The sequence below is a fragment of the Notechis scutatus genome, chromosome 2, assembly GCF_049901735.1.
Source record: "Notechis scutatus isolate UNSWTSFEM ecotype Mainland chromosome 2, rNotScu1.2, whole genome shotgun sequence".
NCBI classification, from domain to species: Eukaryota; Metazoa; Chordata; class Lepidosauria; order Squamata; family Elapidae; genus Notechis; species Notechis scutatus.
The window spans coordinates 56,668,167-56,689,472 of record NC_142010.1 but is presented as its reverse complement, the minus strand read 5'-3'; the positions used below and the strand labels follow the sequence as shown (position 1 = coordinate 56,689,472).

At 36.4% G+C, this 21,306-nt stretch overlaps 1 protein-coding gene across 1 annotated transcript in view; it reads right to left on the bottom strand.

Moving 5' to 3' along the window:
- The window catches only part of FAM120A (family with sequence similarity 120 member A), a 61,058-nt gene extending 43,215 nt beyond the window's left edge, over positions 1-17,843 (bottom strand). The window contains exons 1-3 of the mRNA XM_026677225.2: positions 16,985-17,843; positions 10,376-10,622; positions 6,384-6,466 (exon numbers count right to left, since the gene is read on the bottom strand). Of these exons, the coding sequence (XP_026533010.1) occupies positions 6,384-6,466; positions 10,376-10,622; positions 16,985-17,458 (804 nt within the window). The 5' untranslated portion in view covers positions 17,459-17,843. The remainder of the gene's footprint in view (positions 1-6,383; positions 6,467-10,375; positions 10,623-16,984) is intronic.
- Between the last annotated feature and the right edge of the window lie 3,463 nt (positions 17,844-21,306).

Genomic DNA, 21,306 nt, shown 5'->3' with positions numbered 1-21,306 from the left:
TTTTAAAACCTCCAAAATAAGGTAGCAATGAATGGAAAAGAACTTCTAATAAATATTACTATGATCAGATTAAAGGAAGGGAATAGCCTAGTCTTTAATTTTATTTGGGACATTTTTAATGAAATACCACTTAAAAATGCTCACTGATTTAAGGGTTCTTTTTATTTTTATTTTAAAAAGATACTATACTTTGTCCATTATTACAGTTATCAGAAATTCAACATCATAGGAACAATTTTTGTCAGTCATCAACTTTAGATTTACTTCATATTGTAATCAATTCTGAAAACACATTTCTGTTGGAATTGAAAGTCAGAATTTATTACGGTACACTTCTTACAGCCACAACAAAGAGAAGCTGTAACAAAAGCATTTAATAGCATAGCAGTCAGTTACAAAGCATACTTAAATGGGTAGTGATTTATTTTTTAAAAAGAAATCTAACTGGGTAGCACTATAATTATGGTGGAGGAAGTGACATCACACCTGGACAATGGAAGTTTGAAAGGAGAATTCTGCAATCCTGGAGAAGATTTAATTTTTTTACCCAGTAACTGGAACCGAGAAGTCCACAAAAGAAAGTAGCAGCAGCAGCAGTTTAAGTGGCTGAAAAAGACAGGCAGTGAATAGAGTTTTATTCTATAACTACTAGAAGAAATACCTCAAAAAGTTCTGCTAGCACAATGAGGATGCTCTGAAGTTCATAAAGGACATAAAGCACAGCCAAAGAGAAGATCATGTAAAAGAAATTTGTAACAGATTTTTTAAAGGAAAAAAAAAACATGTATGCTCATGTGTAAGCTCAACTAGATGATTTTAAAATGCATGTCAAGTTTTAATAAGGTTATTGAGAATGTAGCCAAAATCGTTGTCTAAAATGTAAAACAGGAAAGCAAACTACAACAAATGTGGTTTAAGAATAATGAGAAACAAATTTGATTGCAATTTGCTCATTTGAGTCAAACAACTTCCCAAAGACTCTCATATCACAAGGTCTAAGTATATTTAATCACTGCACCAATACCAAATATTATTTTGTCTGTTTCAAAAAAAATCATTATGTCTTCTAGCCTTGACTAGACTATATGCTAACAGTTTCCTAAATCAATATGCATGTTGACAAGCATAAGCAACTCTTCCACCCTACACAAGCGCAGAGGGAGGGGGGAGGGAAGGAGGGAGGGAGGGAGGAAGGTCAACTGAAAAGTTCTTGATGTCAAAATCTTTAATTTAATTTAATTAATTAATTACATTTTTAAATTCAAACATATGTTGGCTCTCCTTTTCTGCAAAAATAAATGAGCAAGCATGTTCAAAAACAAAACAAGACTGTCATGTGTTCATTGTATTATCTCCTAACAGGCATATTTTACATAGAAAGTAGAATCCTTCAGGGCAACTTCTTCATCCTGTTTTGTATAAATTTCCCTATTTATTTATCCTTATCCAACTTTTATCCTGTCCTGCTTACAACAAACAGCACATGATAGCATTCATTTGACTTCATTTAGTACAACTATGCTATACTTTTTCAAACTCCAGATAGTGGGCTTCATGTTCTGTAAACTTCTCCATATAAATAATTCTGCATTCAAAGTTACAGGTTTGAAAGATTTATAATTTAGTGTTTCATGTTACATTATTTTATCTTGAATATGGAAGAAGATACAAAACATAAAATCCCATACCTGCAATGTGAACTGATAAAATCTTACATATTAGATACTTCCTATTAAGGAATGGAAACATTTGCACTTGCCTTCTATGTGCAAATCCATTGGGATATTATTTGGGCAGCAGGACTCCTCCAAGAGCCATTTCCAGCAATGACATTATGGAGGAAGAAGACTTGCATATATATGTGTGGGTATACATATATATGTATATTTCATCACAATGCATATATGGTTCTTTTTTTTCTCAAAATGTCTAAACAAACAGCATTATGTGCCAGCAACTTAAGCATTAAAATTTTCAAGTGGACACCTTAAATAGACACATGAGGAAAAGGCAGTGGTTAAAAATGGTAACAATGAGAGATCAGCAGAAGAATCACACAGTAAAGAAATGAGTTTTCATCACTCATTTAAAAATATGGAAGGAATTAGACATATGTTGTACTGGTAAAAAGTTCTAATGAAGCAGCAAGGCATAAAAACACATAAAAAGAATAAATATTTAGTTTACAGAGAATGTAAGTATTAGAGGAACAAAAGCAACAACATAAAAATATGGGTAATAAAAAGGAGCAAAAGAACAAACACATTCTGAAGTTAACAGAAGCTTAAAAACAATATAAAAAGACAAAGGAACCAACAGAGGTAAGGAAAACTAATACAGTACAACCAATGACAAAATGGATTAATTTTAGAAATGAAGATAGAGGATAAAGGTTACATTCTTGTATAACTTTTATGATAATCTACACACAGGTTGCATAATTTCATATACAATGTTCTTACTATACAATAAAAATGGCACTTTGAGGGAGCTATAAGTAATTCAAAAATAGCAGGAACTGCTGTAATCAGTCAAACAGGAGCAACACTCTGATTCATATGATCTTATCATGATGGCATGAAAATCAATGCATGCTATTTCATGCCTTTCCAAATCGGACAAGGGCTAGACTGAGTACTTTAGGACAATGTTGCTAAAATAGAATGTCCATTTGTTCATTACAAAGAACTTTATAGTAATGTTAGAAGATAGACAAATTGCAGCACCAGTTCTATTCATTAATATGTTTTGTTTTATAAATATTTATAGACTTTAGTGTGGAGGAGGTATGTGCCAATAGACTGCTGCTCAATGTATAGTAATCTATAAAGTACTGAGAGTCTGGTAACATATCACAAACTTGTAGACACTAAGAGTGGTCAGATCCAATAAGAAGACCCTTTATAAGCAAAATATATATATTCATAAATATTCTGTGATGTTGCTAAATTTAAGTATGTGTTTTCTTTTGTAAATGCAGAAACACATTATATGTAGAAAATGTAGAAAAATATGTCATGCAGTAAAAGTAACATGACTGAAATTGTCCAGGTTTGCAAAACACTAAAATACCTTATTGATCCTGAATGGAAAAAAAATGAAGTAATCAGATACCAGACAATAGCCATATTCATGCTTCTTTCTGAGCTAGTCAATTCAAAGGCGGCTTAGTGATCTAGTTAACACAATCTATTAAGTTATAAATCATGGTTTAGAAACAACAATGACTGTATTCACATATGGCACTAAAAACATATAATGATTTAATAAATGTGAATCAAGCCATTTTTTTGATGCTAACACTGCTGTAGCATAAAACAGTGAAAAATGCTATATTTTTGAGTTATATTAAAAAAGGGAAATCTAAAGCTATAATTTTAAAAATAATTTTAATAGCTATGTTATATTTTATATAGCTCTCTGCTGTATTGGGCAAGGGATAGAACAGATGGATGGGTGAGTAAACTTGCTGCCTGCATAAGCCAAATATACCATTTATTATTTCTGTCATATGCTGCTTTTGTGTTGTTACTTTTCTTTTAAATTTTGGTTCCATTCTTATTTTTGATTTTAACTTTTATTGTTGAACAAACCAAATAACTTCCATTCTTGGGTAGCACAAAAGCACAGTAAGATAAATGAAATGAATACATATAGCACAATCAAATCCATCAAATATCCCAATCTCAAACTACATTCAGCCTATAAATGGGCTGAAATAATCTAATAAGCTATATATCAAAACAAATAAAATAGTTATTCATTCATATATATATAACAATATTTTGATTAATTAAAATATAAGCATAGTAATCTTTGGAGTATAATTATTGTGGCTTGAAAAATATGTATTTTCAATTTTAATATAATTTATACATAATGCATTTCATCTTCTTAGAGTGACAAAATTCAGATTGCATTAAGCTTCCATTTTTCCTTCTTAAGAACCAATATATAAAAACTCAACTCCCCATGGTTTCTAGTTTCTTAAAAATTTATATTTCTATATTCTCTGTCTACATGATCCCAAATTTAAAAAAATAATGAAGTGAAATGAGTGCTATAAATCCCTTTTGGCATATTCCTTCTTTGTTAATTTTATAATGGAAAAAAGAATTTGCTGCAATATTAATACCTTTGTATCAGGCCTTCTTTACAACCTAGTATGCTTTTGCTAGGCAAGTTTCATCTTTGAAAAATACAGACATCCATAAATGTAAATCTCTAAATCTATATCTAATCATAAATGAAGACCTCTGTGGTATAAAATTCTAATATGACAATACAGGATATGGGCAGTTACTTTGTTTATTTGACTTGCTCAAATCTATGGGCACAGATTTAACTCATGAAATCACGGATCAAAAGTAAAATTGCACACAGTAAAATAACTACAGGAGGTAATACAGGGAAGGATACCACTCCCTAAAAGCAAACATCTCTCTTTGCTGTGATTGGATTTGCTCTACTCCATTTTGTACATCAGAGGAGACATATGAACATATATATATACATATTTCTACTAATTGAATCTCTAAATTAATAAACTACTTTTAAATCAAAACATGCCTTTACTGCTTCAAGTTCATTAACAAACAGTTAAAAGCTTTGTTGCAAAAGGTTTAGCCACCTTCTTGAGACATGGGAACTGGTATTCTTTTCTGTTCAGATTTACAAAAGAAGAAAAGGCAATTGGCTGCTGGATAGTTGCTAAAACTTGCTGATTTAATAAGTATAAAAGACAGATACATTAAATCCTGCACGCATTGGATCCCTTTTTCAGTAAGCTACAATGCATTGTGTGGAATTTCCCAGTAAAAGCATTTTATTGGTGCTTATGATCAGAAAGTAAATGCCTGAATCAATATATAGTAAAATCAAGTGAAGCAACCTGCATGCAGATTTGAAATATCCTATCTAACATGGGATGCCATGGCTTATCATGCTTGTGAACTTGTGATGCTGGAGGATTGGTCTAAGAGTACTTCTATTCCTTCCAAGATTTTTTTTTCTTAAAGAGAATGTAAAGTTGAATAAATAAAATAATATTAGTATCTATTTCAACTTGTGTTGCTGTATTAGTTATTGTATTATGCAATATTATATTATATTGCTTAGGCAACTATCATAAGCACAACTACTTGAAATCAAGTTCCACTATCATCAGTAGTATTTACTTTCAAGTAAATATGAACACACAATTATTAATAATTAAGATTGGTATTTTTCATATATCCTATTTAAAAATCATTCTTGAAATGGATGTTTTCCCACTATGTACCAATGATCATTACGGAACATAATAGTATTAGAAAAATTGAAATAAAGATTGAGAGAATCTGAAAACTATAAATGGATCTACAGTTCCTGCTATACTTTCGTTTACTATAAAAAATATGTCCAATTGAGAAAGTAGTAAAATTCTACAAAATCTGGATTAAACAACTAGCTATATTAGAAATACTTTGAAAAACTAATTCAGAAAAATTTCACTTTACTGCACTGTACTGCTGCTCATTAAAGAAACTATTTCTCAAATTACTGAATGAGGATAAGGAGGAAAAGCTGCAGCTGCTTTAAAAAAAATCTATCAGCTGCAATTTCTTCAAGTTCACTTAGAAGTCTAGAAAGCAATTGGCTTCTTTAATGAGCAGAAGATAGGTGCTAGTCTTCATGCAGGGCTCAAATGACTTTTCCCACATTATTTGTGAAACATGCCAAGCCTCAGTTTGCTGGTGTTTTTTTTAAAATGTTGGTTATAGATAACAGGAGAAATACTTCAAATATTTTAATTTAACTGAATTAATTTAACTTATCTTTTAGCTGACAAACCAGATTAAAAAGGAGGCATAATCAGTCAAATCCAATAAACCTAGTTCTTCCCAATCCACAGTTATTCTTCCAAATTTCAAATTCATGAACTCTCTGGTTCATCAACATACAAGCATTCTATTTTTTTTTAAAGGGTTTGGATTTTCATAAGACAGTTTATAGTTCCACAAATGTTTCAAATTTTGTATTTTATAAATATGTATAGTATACTTGAAAACATTTTTTCAGACTGTTTGTTAATAAAAGGGGAGTAAAAGTGAAAACCAAAAGGTCTAAACATACTGCTAATTCTAGAATGAGAACTGAAATGAGGGGGAAAAAAGGATTTAGAATACCCTATTAGTGTATGTGTGCCAAAAATACTTAAAGCAAGCAACTGCGATTTAATCTGTTATCTCAATGTTAGTACTCTATCAGTCTTTGTCACTTCTTTCAATTAAGTAGACTATTTTTCAGGAAACATCCAAAAATAATAAAAGATGCCTCACATTATGGATTATTTGTATCCTGTTATTTTTTTCAAAATGAAACAAATTGTATTGAAGTTCTACCTTAAGAGAGGCCAGTGGATGTTCTGGACCAAGTAAACTCCAATGAAATGAAGCCAAATCTTCATCAGGTAGAATGTGATTACCTAAAATATACAATACAATACATGCCCATATGAATTACATCAGTATCTGGAAAATTAAAATATCCTATTTACAGTATTAAAACCAGGGTCAATATAACTTTTAAAACGGTTAAGAATATGAATGAAATGTATTTTAAATAGTAAGTTTATATCGTTAGATAAATCTCCACATATGCGTAAACTTAAATAAGTGCTTGAAATTAATGAAGCCTGATTAGTTTTTGAACCATTCCAAGCTATGTAAACCTTTTAGTAGGAAAGAAGAAACAGGAGACAAAAGCCTTCCTTCTTCCAATGCTTCTCTACTTCTGTGATGGTATTATACCAAAACTGAATATAGGTTCTGCATCAGTGTAGAATAAGTAGCATAGCATAGAACCATTCCAATATGTGATCTACCCATACTTCTGGATTTAATAAATTTCCAACACTGTCAATCAACAAAGATGAAGTTTTGAGGTTCAACTTTTATGTTGACACCCCAAAAATCTATCTGATTAAAACATATGATGATATACGTAGTTTCATTATGGTAGTGTTGTTCTACCATGGAAACAGGTTACAATGCAACAGTGTAGGTTCAGATGGTAAAACATTGAAATCAACTGCAATTTTTTAAAAAAATTATTTTTAATTTTAATTATGAGAATACAACACAATAGATCGAACTTATCCTTGTTATACATTTTTACATTTTACTTCATCATTTATAATCTCATTTAATATATTAATTACTAATTAATCTAATCATAGACCTTGTCTACTATATAATCATTTATAAAATTTATTCCATGTTTTATAATATTTAGACTCTCCTTTGTCTTTTATTTCTAAAGTTAACCTATCTGATTCTGCACATGCCATAATTTTTCTTATTATTTCTGTTTCTGAAGGTATGATTTTTTCCAATATTGTGCATATAATATTCTAGCCGCCGTCAATACATGTACTATTAAATACATTATTTTCTGTCTTTTTCTCTTGTGAGACCTTTTCTATCAGAGTTTTGGGTCACACTAGAATGCAGAAAGCAAAATAGAGCTAGAGCCATCCCATAAAATATAAGCACCAGCTAAGTGGCTAGCCAGGCAATCATTCATCTGTAATTATGAGGTTGATGATGATCATAATGATAATGAAGACATTTAAGTTCACTGTCAAAGATGTTCCAGTTTTGAGAAAACAAATATAAAGTTGCTGAATCAGTATTTTCAGTCATATCAAAACATACTGAAATACTACTGACTACTTCCGTCAAAGTTCTCAGCAATTGTTGGAAAAACAGACAGAGTTAAGTGACCAAGACAGAAATAAGATGGAAGGCATTCTTGATGCAATCATTTCTAAAAGAGAAAGAAATTGTGCACTGGGTGGCAAGCCTTATCAATCGTACAAAAAATCCACTTTTGTTTAAGCAATACAGTATATTTGATAGGGATACCGGAGCCACTAATATCTTCAAATCTATCCTTTTTAGTCAGGAAATCCTGTATTGAAACATTTCTTGATCCTCATTTTCTTGTGGAAAACAGCCAAATAAGAAATACATCACTGACATGCTAAATTCAGTAATCCAGATGGCATCACTATTCCAAGAAAAAGTATATACAGTATCACTGCAGCTATGGGCAACTCATAAAATCAAGAAGAGCTTTATAACGCTTATACTAACTATATTCACAAAGTAAGCTACATTGTACAACTTATCTTCTCTAGAAGTTGCATTTTCTCTTTGCTGTTAGCATCAACCAGTTATCATTCTTGTCTTCATCTTTTAAAACACAAAACTGAAGAACTGATTGATTTGAAAATAATCTTTGTATATGTCCAGCTTTGTGGTTGATGCCTACATTCAAACACTAAACTAAAATTGATTTAAGATTTTTCCCTGTATCTCTTTTGCCAATACCTAATTGGTTACTCAAACAATCTGAACCAGTGTCTGTTAGAAGGTGTATTTGTAGAATGATGCTCTTAGTATGGAGCAGAAAAGGCTGTCTGAGGATACATAAGTATCTTTTTCTTATTTTGTATATTTTTATGTATCTGTTTTGAATAATATTTTTAGAAATAAAAAAAGTTTTTCTAAGCATCATTGATTTTTCTTCTGTGAATTGGGTAATTGTTTTGTGATTTGCGTGAGCCTTAACAAAATAGAATTTGTCTGTGGTAAGAACATTTAAATAGCGTTCTTTTTCCTCGTAAGGAACAGAATATGCAGATCTGACAGTAGGCCTTTTCTATGGTGCTCTCTACTTAAATGAGATATCCTTTTCCGAAAAGAATATCAGTCCCAACTCTCCTTATATTCCATAAGTGAGTTAAAGCAATTTGGGATGCTTTCAGTCTTTTACTGAGTCTGGAAATCTCTCATAGCTTATATCTTTACTTACAGACTTTCATTGGTATATAATTTGAATTTTGAAGTTTGTGATATACTATTGTTGCCCAGAATTAATATTGATTGGGGTGGGCTACAATATTAACAAATATTGTTAAATAAGTCAATCAATGAAGTATAATTATATGTGGGAATAACCTTTGGGACACAAGGCAACAAAGGGAACAGTCAGATAAAAGGCAGCTGGTCACAGCAGGAATGTGAATAGGGCATGAGACTCAATGAGCCCCTGCTAGTTTTAAGGCTATGAAGAGATGAAGATGTACTCTCAGACATGCAAGATTCTGCTAATATAACCTTACAATAAAGTAGAATTAGCTCATCTGGTTGTGTGGTGGCACAGTGGTTAGAATGAAGTATTGCAGGCTAATTCTGCTGACTGCCAGGGGTTCAATCCCACCAGCTCAAGGCTGACTCAGCCTTTAATTCATCCAAGTTTGGTAAAATGAGGACCCAGATTGTTGGGGGTAATACGTTGATTCTAAACTGCTTAGAGAGAGCTGTAAAGCACTGCAAAGCTATATAGCTTTTATTAGTGTTATTAGTATTAGTCTAAGTGTTATTGCTATTCCTATCTGGTCTACCTCATAAGGCTGACAAATACATTGAAACCATGATTTAAAATTAGGATGGTAACAATAAACTATCATTTGAAATTTTCAAATAAATTATATGCAAGCAAATACATCTTAACATCATATACAAGCTAAATCATTATCTCAATTTCCTATGTACTGTATATGTACACAAATTTGCTACTGTGGATACTAGAGAAAGCTTAGTAATTACAGCACCTTAGCATTTATACTGTAGTGAACAAAACACTTTAATTTCTAGATAAATAAGTAGCATTTGGTGGCAGTTACACCTAACTCTAAGTCAAACAGTAATTTGGGCTGCATGCAAAGCAGCACTTTCCTGCCCTTTTCACTGCCCAATCAGGACAAAATCCCACACATCTGTAGCCACTAACTTCTTCTCTATTTTAATATAGTTCTTATTTTGTTGACATTCCTTGTTTATCTTATTTTACTCTAGAATTATTTTATAGGACAATAGAATTTTCTATACAGATATGCTCTTCATTTTGAAAGTATCCAGAACTAAAATTCTTTCCTAGTAATCTTTCTTTTCTAGTAATCTTTATTTATTCATAATGACTGTACCTGAAAATATCATCCAATTAAATTAAGAAAAAATTAATTGCATGTACATTTCATATAACATTCAATTAAGTGATATGAAAATGTTGGTTTTGGTTTGACACTTACCCAATTAAAGTGGGCTGATTTCCAAATAGCTAAAACATGGATTCAATGGAATTTTTCAGAATATTCACTGCTTATGATTACAAAACTCCAAGTTTTGTATACATATAATGTATATATACACACATGTACACACGTGTTTACCTACCTAAAAGAGGATACATATACACACATGTACACACGTGTTTACCTACCTAAAAGAGGATACATATACACACACGTACACACGTGTTTACCTACCTAAAAGAGCAGCAAAAATAGGAAACCGATTTGGATTCAGGTCCAGTTGCTTGGCAACTTCATGCATCAGGTATTGGCTTGTTGTGAGGCTTTTTCCATTACGGCTCAGTTTTAGGGCATGGGCACTGAAATAGTAAGGGATGTTGCACAATGCATAATCTGAATCATATGCAACCAAGCCATGAAAACCTTTTTCTCGGCAAAAACCAATTACTTCTTGATGGTGATCTTCGATACTTTGTGCAACCTATGCAAAAGAAAAGGAAATGCAAAACAGTATATTAAAACTTGGCTTCCATTTGTATATATAAACCAAAATCTACATTAATATCACATTTTAAAAAGTTCATATGTAGAATATGAAGTCATAGTTTGCTAAACTTTATACAATTAAACAAAAAATAATACTCAGGCATCCCTCAACACTACACTGCTTTATATTCAGCATTCTTTTGGATGAAACTAGTAATCTTGTTCAGAAAGAACTTGCAAGGAAATCATTGTACAGGGACACTTCATATAATGCTTTAAGACCTCTTCCCCACTGACAAGTCAGTCTGCATTTTGAGAAAACCTGCCTTAGTAAGTTTATCATATTCCATCCTACTCTTCTGGTGGTAGAGCAATCAAATAACTTTTTCTGTGCTTGACATCTTGACCAACTTTCCTTGAAATTCACCTACAATTCTATTTCTACTCATTACAGAATGACCCTGGAACTTTCATTAGGTCAATTTCTATGGAGTAGTAACACCTTCAAAGGGGTCTATTTTAGATCATTCAAAGCGGAAAATTTTTAAAGATATTATGAAGCATTTCCTATTTTTTTTTTTTAAAAAAAATACAACTGTTATATTATACAAAATAATTTAGAACTAGAAAGGATAGGGAGGTCTTTCTCAAGAAAGGCAAAACCTCAATTATCAAGAGGTTAAAAATAAAGGGTAAGTAAAACTAAAGATTCAGAAATACTGATTATATGACATTTTATGTAGCAAAACATATATTCTCAACTTTGGGTCCCCGCACCCTTCATTACTCTCAGAGTCTGTTTTCCAGAAAATATATGCTTTCAATATTTGTTACATATATTAGAATTTAAAACTTTATTCACTTTATTACAGTGGTGGTGATTTTTTTTTCTATTTTGAAACCTTACAGCTAGTGGTTTCTCTTTACCCAGAAAAAGTAAGTAGATTCCACATTTCTAAGAATTCAACTATCTGTAATTTTATTTAGAATTTAAGAAAATTTAAATTATTTTAAACTAGCTATAAAACTAAAATTAACTTTCTAATAAAAATACATGCTCCACTGTTTCTTACAGAACACTTTAATTAGCATATTTCATACATTTATAAATTAACAGAACCTATCTTAAACTCTTCACAAACTTATGTATTTCATATATTTCCATTTTCCACAAAATATTGATCTACTCTGAACAGTAACAGTAATTTTTTTTCTAATTACATCAACATCTCTGGAAAATTTATACACCTAGAAAACTAGTTAGAAAATGATTATGAGCATGGATTCATTTAATGATTCTGAGACCCTCTTTATCATTTTACCAATTTCCATTCTTTCATGCCAAAGGAATTTCAGAATAACCTGACTTGGCATTTAGCAAGAGAAGTTTCCATAAAAATGCCACAATGTCAGATGTCCAGCTTTGTGGCAATTAGACGGGCCTTCTCTTGCATTGCTTCAAATTTATGAACTGTTTTCCACATTTAGATTCTACAACTTCATAACAGGAATTGAAACCACCTTTTTCCACCAATCCTTTTGAGAAGCTGAATTAATATGTGTAATTTACTGTATTTAACTGTTAAATTTACCCTACACTGCTAGATGTCTTAAATCAGGGGTCCCCAACCACCGGGCCGCGGACCGGTACCGGGCCGCGGAACAACTCCTACCGGGCCGCGGCTTGCTGGGCGCCGCCATCTTTTTTCATGAAAAAGTGCTTCCGGTGAGCTTTTCCGGTAGAAAGCTCACCGAAGCGCGTTTTCATCAAAAAGATGGCGGCAGCTATTCGTGAGCTTTTCGGGTAGAAAGCCATTTCTGCCGAAAAGCTCACCGGGCATGAGCGCCGCCATCTTTTTGATGAAAGCGTGCTTCCGGTGAGGTCACGGAAGCACTTTTTCATCAAAAAAATATGGCGGCGCCCAGCTGATGCCGGTACTGGGCCGCGGCGTCAAAAAGGTTGGGGATCACTGTCTTAAATGATGTATAAGTAGAAAACCAGTACTTATAGTACAATCATGCAGGTCACACTGAGTTTGTGGGACTTTTTTCTAAGAAGAATATCATGATGTTTCTTGTATTAAATATTAATAAGCTAATTTTCCTAATACAATATAATTCATATACAACTGAATAACTATTTTGAATATGGAGAACAGAACTGAGGATTTTTTCTTTAGAACACTCTCTCTCCCAGTCTCTTAAAGATACCCACACTCAACCTAACCATAAACAGAACTTCCTTTTCCTTTTTTAAACCCATATTTTCTATTAATCTTCTATTTGCTCCATTAAAAACTAAAAAGTAAAATTATAAATTTCAATTTCCACAATGACCATTCTTCTCAATTGCCCAGTAAACAACGCCAATTTGGTGGTGAGATCAGACTAGGTGCCCACACATACAACCAATATTGGGGGCGGGGGGGAGGACAGGATTGACAGTGGTTAATCAAGTCTTATGAGCAAATGCTAATTAAAATATAAAAGCAATGGAAAGACTCCAGTATTACAACTTTCCTCAGAGATTTAAGAATATCAAAATCCTGAAAAAGAAAGCAAATGTATTATGCATGATATCCTAAACATTTCCTTCAAAATAGCTTTATTACAGATTAGGTCTCCCAGATTTGATCCCTTTCAAATATAATGGATTATGTAGAGTCTTTGGTGTTCACTGTGCTTGGTTTCATTACCAAACAAGATAACATAATCAATTCTAGAAAATGTTTGCTTGTTTTATATAGTAGTGGTTGGTCTATGTAGGTGGGAGTGGTCTTGTGATTCTTTGATTAGGCTGTTGTTTACTGTTAGCTTGTTTGCCTGAGTTGTTGGTTCCTTGATTGGGGTATTGTTTACCTCTTGATTGCTGGTCTAGTGCTAATCTTGGTTTTAATCTTTGCTCATCTGGGTGTTGATTGCTGGACAAGAAGTATTTTGATTTTTTTGATTTTTTGTTTTGTTTCCTTTTTTATTGTCTCTTGAACAGCATTTAGATGTTGTTTATCTCTATATGACTGTGAATAGCAGATGTGTCTGAGTGCCAGGCTTCCAGTAATTCACTAACAGTTTTTGAGATTGGGATTTAGTTTGGTCTACAATGCTGAGTATCAAGAAATGATGGTCTGTCCATGGACTGTGAAATTAAGGAGTCATGTCTTCTGGCTGCTAGTTGGTGTTCATGGATGTCTAAACAACCAAGCACAAGAGAGTAGCAGAGATACCACAGTTCAATCCTGAGCTACAAGCATTCTTTTCTATCAGTAATGGAACATAACTGCTATAATCCTCATTAAGTACAAACTTTGGCCAAAGTAGATGGGTGACAGAATGTATAATCTGACACATTTGGATAAATTGGAGAAAAAGTCAAATAGGTAGTGCTGAGTGTCAAATCACAGAAACACAGTATTTCACTGAAAGTTATTTAAAATTGTATTATGTATCTTCCAGTATAAATCTGAAAGGCAGTTAAAATGCATGTGTCATGTATTGACATATTAGGTGTTCTGAATATAACTTCCCATGATCCTCTTATTGTTTAGACTCATATATATTCTCTATTTCTTATGCAACTTATTAAAATTATGCATTTGAGATTCCAATATAATGTGAATTATATTCATGAATCAGACATCACCGTACATATTATAACAAACTGTCATCATGATAGAATTTATTTTATATTTTTAATATTATCTTTCACTAGAACTTTATTCCACTAGAAGTAATGGTGTTAAGCCATTTCACATTTAAAAGATTATTGCATAGAAATAAATATCTTATTGCAACTTTCTGTAAATTTAGAGTAAGGAGTTATTGCTAACAGATTTTAAAGTTTCCATTACAATAACATATGCTTTTATTTCTATTTTACAAGAAAATTCTTATTAAGCATTGGAAAGAAAAATGTTTTAATAAAACCTTCAGAACATCTATACTCTTTGAAATCACTGATCCTTTTTCTTCAAAGACTACTGCAAAAATGGGTTTCTAGCTTCAAATTATGTATTCGTTAGAAATGTAAGTCACATCTGATTTACAGAAATATGATTGCACGTAGCAGCTTTCCACTTCTGATAGATGAATAACAAGAACAGAGCGATCTAACTTGTTCACTATGTTACACTTAATGTCTGTCACTTATGTAAGCCAATCATTATACCAGATTTGTCGGACTTGTAGGCTTACTAAATTTCTTACCAGTTACAACTGAAACAAGGGGAGGGACTTCCACCAGCAACTTAGTCTGAAGTATCACAGCCATTCTACCAACACAGAATGAATTCTAGACCTTAAACTGCTAAGTTTCAGTCAGAAAATAATTTAACCCACACTTCCAGAAAGAAGTGTCATTATGTTTTCAGTTTCACTGAACTTATTAAAAACTAACTTTTAATATCCATGTCTAAAAATATTCTGGGGGTGGGGGTGGAAAGGATCCTTTGTCTCTCTACAGCTAAGCTTTATATGCCACAAGGTAGAGCCTAGTAACACCAAGCTCCAATTATGAAACTGTACATTATCTGTAAAGGTCACATATTTACTCAACTATGCAACATAATTGACAAAACTCTCTATTTAGGAGAACTAAGAGTTCAAGAAAGATACCTCACCAGTAGATTTATTTTAAGGGCAAAATGAAATAAAATGAAACACTATTACAACTACTATCATGAGAACAATACTACATAATTATTTGGGGGGGAGGGTTAAGAAAAAAGGAGGAATGACTATGGTCATTGATTTACATGTAATGAAATCTCTAAATCAAATAATATCATAAATTTATTCAGCCATATATATAATTGTGTTGTTTTGTTGCTGTACAGTAACAATTTAAAACTTAGTAGCTTCTACAAAACTGTAATTAAATGATTTACAATGGTGATATTATTAGTCAAAAATTTCAAACTTTTGTGTAGTTCAAGCCACAAGTTCCCTGACCCTCTAAATCATAGATTTAAAAAAAACTTGTTGCTTGCATGCATTTTCTGTACAATTGACTAATTTCCCATTTATGATTTATACAAATTATAGAAATGATTCTAATTATTCTTAAAAGAAACAACTGAATCAAAAAATAACTGATTCAAAGAGTGGTTATTAGGTTTAAAGGTCATTTTACTAATCTGAGGGATCAAAACAATGGAATTAAAGCACCTGAACCTGATGTTTTCAAAAAAGAACACAAAAGACACAGTTAAAAAAATTAGAGTGCACCCGGAACAGAAATATAAAAAGATGGATTTTGTTCCCAACTGGCAATGCAACTCTCCTCCTGGATCAAGTATAATGATCACTAATTATCTTCCTTTATAGTTTAAATTATAGTTTATAGCTATTTGTACAGGGAAAGAATGGACTTGACCTGCACTTAAGAATTATGGCAGAAGGCCTGAGGAGAGATAGCAAAAAAAACTTGTATTAACCAAGCAGAAATCCTAGTTGGATTCTAGTTGGAGCAATGGAAAAAGAAAATGGGATTCCTTGAAATGTTTAATTGGTCTCTGGTCTAGGACTGTAACAAATTGAATTGAAATTCAATTTATCAATTAATCTTAGCAACTCACTAGGACTTCTTACATTGTGGATGGGAGCCTTTGGATGTTCCCTGTTCCTCTCATCTGATTTTCAAAGCTCTATATATAAATAGAAAAATCCCTGTACAGATTGAGGACATCAGTTTGCTTACTAAGTCCTCTCCTACGCCAGCTCCGCCACCCTGTGCCTCCCTGCCTCTTAGTGAGGACGCAGGGAGACTTGTTTCTACTCTGTTCCTGGGAAGGGAAGAGACAAACGCAATACTGTACAAACTTTCGGGGCAACCTTGGATGATTATTAACGATCAGCGGGAAGCACGCTGGATCCCAGGAAATCTCGTCTCTCCGCCCAAGGTTCTAACTCAGCTAGTTTTCGACGACATTTTGCGGATATGGGAAAACAGAACTTCCTTCTCTTCTTCCCTCTGGAATTAGTCAAACCATAACCGGGAGGGAAAAGTCTGCTGCCATCTTTATTTATGCTGCCCCTCCGTCCACCGCACGGAAGGGGGGGGGGTCTCAACCCAGTAAGGTGGCGAGGCGCTTCCATGAATAGAAGGGCGGCAGCGCAGGAGTTGGTCCCCAATGGGCGTCAGGCCCCTGCTAAAGGGCCCCCCTCCCCATGAGACGGGTAGCGCGAACCGGAGAGCGCGAAGAGAGTAGAAAAAGAGCGAAAAGCACGGGAAGAGGCTGGAGGGCAGATCCGGGCTGCAAGGGGGCCCTGGTGTCACGGGCCAGGGGAGACGCATGCAAGGGACCACTGAAGACGGCGGTGGGCAGCCCTCCGAGCAGGCCGTTGCTTTCGCTCGCTTACCTTGATGTGGAAGCGGATGAGGGCCAAGCGGATGCAGTGCGCCATGCAGACAGGCGGGAGAAACCAGACCTTGGGCGGCGGGGTGCCCTTGTTTTGGACGTGGCTGACAATCTGTTGGGCGGTCTGGCGCTCGTTGCCTTGCCGCTTCACCCACTCGTGGAGCCGGGCCTTTTCCAGGGCGCCGTTGAAGAAAACGAAGAGCTCGATGTTGCCGTTGAAGCAGGCCTTGGCTAGCGCCGCCAAGTAACCCAGCATGTGGTTCCATTGCCCGCCGCTCACCCAGTCCGTGTAAAAGCCGCCGTAGAGTCGGTGCAGGCAGTTGTCGGCGTCGATGAGGAGTCGCAGCGGGGTCTGAGGCGGCCTTTGGCGACCACCACCTACCAAGCTGCCCCGGGCCAGCTTCTGCAATTCGACGGGCACAACGGCACTCGGGCAGTGTTTCTCGATGTAGTCCTGGAAGCCCTGCACTCCCATGGCGACGGTGGGACCGGGCTGGTTGTTAGCGGGGCTTAGGTGGCGGCGGAGACGGTGGCGCAGGGAAGGAGCTGGCTGAGAAGAGCGTCTTCGGTCCGGGCGTGGAGGCGGCAGGAGCAGTTGCGATGGGTAGTGCTGGCAGAAGCTGGTGCTGCTTGTCTAATATTATTCAACTAAGGCGGACTGGTTGGTTGGTTGGTGGGTGAGCGGGCGGGCGGCGGCTGCAGTTACACGGTGGCTCTTCAGGGGGGAGTTGTATGGATTAGTGGGGGGTTCATGGCTGCTGCGCCCGCCATGTGCTGCTCTCACAGCGCCATGGCTCAGGGGATCCGGGCTACTGCTGCTGTGGCTGCTGCCGCTGCGGCTCCTACTGCCGGGGAAAGGGAGGGAGGGAAGGAAAAGCAAGGGAGGAGGAAGGGAAAGGAGGAAAAGAAGAAGAGGGGGGAGCGGCACAACGCGCAGGAAGCCAGCCCACTTGCCGTCGCGGAACAGGCGGGACTTGGCCCAGAATGCCGAGGCCGCCGCTGCTGCCCGCCAGCTCGCTCAGGCAAGCGGAAGGCAGCTGGCCGAAGGCCGACGGCCCACTCTCCCCTCTTTCCACTTCCACTTGAATGGCAGAGCGGGAGGGCAGGCTGGCCGCGCCAGGCCAGCTCCCCCTTCCGTCTCCTCCTCCGACCCTCCTTTTCCACCACCTCCACCCTCGACCAAGCCTCCTCTAGCAATTAGAACTGCCCCAGCGTCGCCGCCCTGCAGCTGGGACGCTAGGGCGCAGGGCCTGTTGCATAACCCAAGCATGCGCACGGCGGGACAGGCGGGAAGAAAGCGGAGAGGAGGATTGGACCAGCCGGGGCCGCGCAAGCGGAAATGAGGGAGGGGTAGGCGCGTGAATGGCGGGTGGCTGTAGGGAATGGGAGGAAAGGGGGCCCGAGAGCGGCGAGGAGGAGGGGACGTGGAGGGAGGGGGATTGAAAGGAGGAGCGGGCGTTCGGTGGCTGGAAATGTACAAGCCACCTGCGGCCGACCTGAACTCTAAGGCTTGCTCGGCCAGGCTTCCTGCCGGATAACTGGGCACGAGTGCTAATCTTTATTATACGTGCAAAATCCTCCACTTCGAACTCCACTCCCGAGGTTGCATTTGCGCCTGAGAACATGAACCCCGCTCCGTGAAAGTGCACGCCTCAGTTCAGGCACAATAACGTGTCACATTAGACAACCCAGTTCCACAGAATAGAAATAGAATAGAATAGAATACAATAGAATAGAATAGAATAGAATACTTTATTGGCCAAGTGTGATTGGACACACAAGGAATTTGTCTTGGTGTAAATACTCTTAGTATACATAAAGAAAAGGTACATTTGTTAAGAATCAAGAATCATAACGTACACTTAATGATAGTCATAGGGTACAATCAACAATCAAATCATATTAGGAAACAGTCAAGTAGGAGGGGATGGGTGATAAGGAGTGGTGAGAAAATTAACAGTAATAGTAGTGTACACTTTGTAAATAGTTGAACAGTGTTGAGGGAATTATTTGTTTAGCAGAGTGATGGCTTTCGGGAAAAAACTGTTCTTATGTCTAGTTCTGGTGTGCAGTGCTCTATAGCAGGGGTCCCCAACCACCGGTCCGCGGAACAGGTCCTACCGGGCCGCTGGCTTGCTGGGCGCCGCCATCTTTTTTTGATGAAAAAGTGCTTCCGGTGAGCTTTTCCGGGTAGAAAGCTCACCGGAAGCACGTTTTCATCAAAAAAAGATGGCGATGCCAGCGCTTCCGGTGAGCTTTTCCGGGTAGAACCGGGCCGTGGCGTAAAAAAGGTTGGGGATCACTGCTCTATAGCATCATTTTGAGGGAAGGAGTTGAAACTGTGTGTCTGGGATATGAGGGGTCTGTAAATATTTTCACAGCCCTCTTTTTGACTCATGCAGTATACAGGTCCTCAATTGAAGGCAGGTGGGTAGTAATCGTTTTTTCTGCAGTCCTAATTATCCTCTGAAGTCTGTGCCTGTCCTGTTGGGTTGCAGAACCAAACCGGACATTTATAGAGGTGCAGATGATAGACTCAATAATTCCTCTGTAGAACTGGATCAGCAGCTCCTTGGGCAGTTTGAGCTTTCTGAGTTGGCGCAGAAAGAACATTTGTTGTGCTTTTTTGATGATGTTTTTGATGTTAGGTGTCCATTTTAGGTCATGTGATATAGTAGAACCTAGAAATCTGAAGGTCTCTACTGTTGATACTGTGTTATCTAGTATTGTAAGAGGTGGTAGTATAGGAGGGTTTCTTCTAAAGTCTACCACCATTTCTACAGTTTTGAGTGTGTTCAGTTCCAGATTGTTCTGGTTACACCACGAGGCAAGTTGTACAACCTCCTGTCTGTAAGCGGATTTGTCGTTGTCTCGAATGAGACCAATCACTATTGTATTATCTGCAAACTTCAGTATTTTAACAGATGGATCGTTTGAGATGCAGTCATTGGTATATAGGGAGAAGAGGAGATAGCACACAGCCTTGGGGGGGCCCTGTGCTGATTGTACAGGTATTGGATGTGATTCCGCCTAGCTTCACCTGCTACTTCCTGTCTGTTAAGAAGCTTATGATCCACTTACAAGTGTGTCCAGGTACTGCTAGTTGGTTTAATTTACTTAGAAGAGTGTTTGGAATGATGGTATTGAATGCTGAACTGAAGTTTACAAAGAGGACCCTTGTGTAGGTATTTGGAGATTCAAGGTGTTGTAGGATATAATGCAGAGCTATGTTAACAGCATCATCTGTTGATCTATTTGCTCTGTATGCAAACTGCATGGGATCCAGCGGATCCATGATGGTTTTCAGGTGGGACAGCACAAGCCTTTCAAAGATTTTCATAACTGCAGATTCATTCATTCAGGGTGGTGTGTGAGTAAGTTCATTACTTATATATAAAGTGAACTCAAAATGCCTTTATACATAAATCATCAAGGCGAAACTTAAAGCACAAGATTTATTAAAAGAATGACATGTGTGTGCGCGCACATAGAGAGCTCTCTTAAAGTATCAAGAAATTGTAGTGTTGGAATTGACCTCAAAGATCATCTAGTCCAACCCCATTTTGTGCAAGGTTTGCAAAACATTTCAGGTAGATGTTATGCTGTTTAGTTGAAGACCTCCAGTGAAGGAGACTGTGCCAGTTCAAGGGGCAGCCTATTCCATTAAGTAACAAAATTTACCATCCGGAATTTCTCCTAATCTAACTTTAATTATTAGATCTGGTCCTACCCTCTGGTTTTGCTCATCCATCCTGAAACTCCTTTGCATATGTGATGTAGTAAGAATGTTGAAAGAAATAAGGGATATTAAAACAAATCTCTGACTTCCAAGAATTTTCTATGTAGTGGCTGTTAAACTGGGGATAATTTAGCATATCCTGGGGATAATGGAGCAATTTGTAATTGCCTTTTTGTAAATTGAGGATCCATTTTGGGACTAACATTGCTGAGATGTTTGTGATTTTTTTTATTTACAATATTCAAGACTGGGAAATGGGTTTTGGGTCAAACAGCTGAAGGACCATTTATGTAGAAGGTAGTTCTAGGCCTCCCTTAGGCATGAAAACCGGCTGGGAGATTTGGGAGGCCAGTTACCCTCTCTTAGCCCAACCCACCTCACAGGTTGTTGTGGGAAAATAGGACACAGCTGGAAGACCATTTGAACACCATTGGCATTGACAAAATCACAATCAATTACAAAAGGCAGCTTTACTTGAAACACATCCTGAGACAATACCTTTAATATTATTAAATAATAGCTTCTGCCTATCCCAGGTCCTTGGAAAGGACTCAATAGATGGAGAACAAAAGCCAAATCCAGTC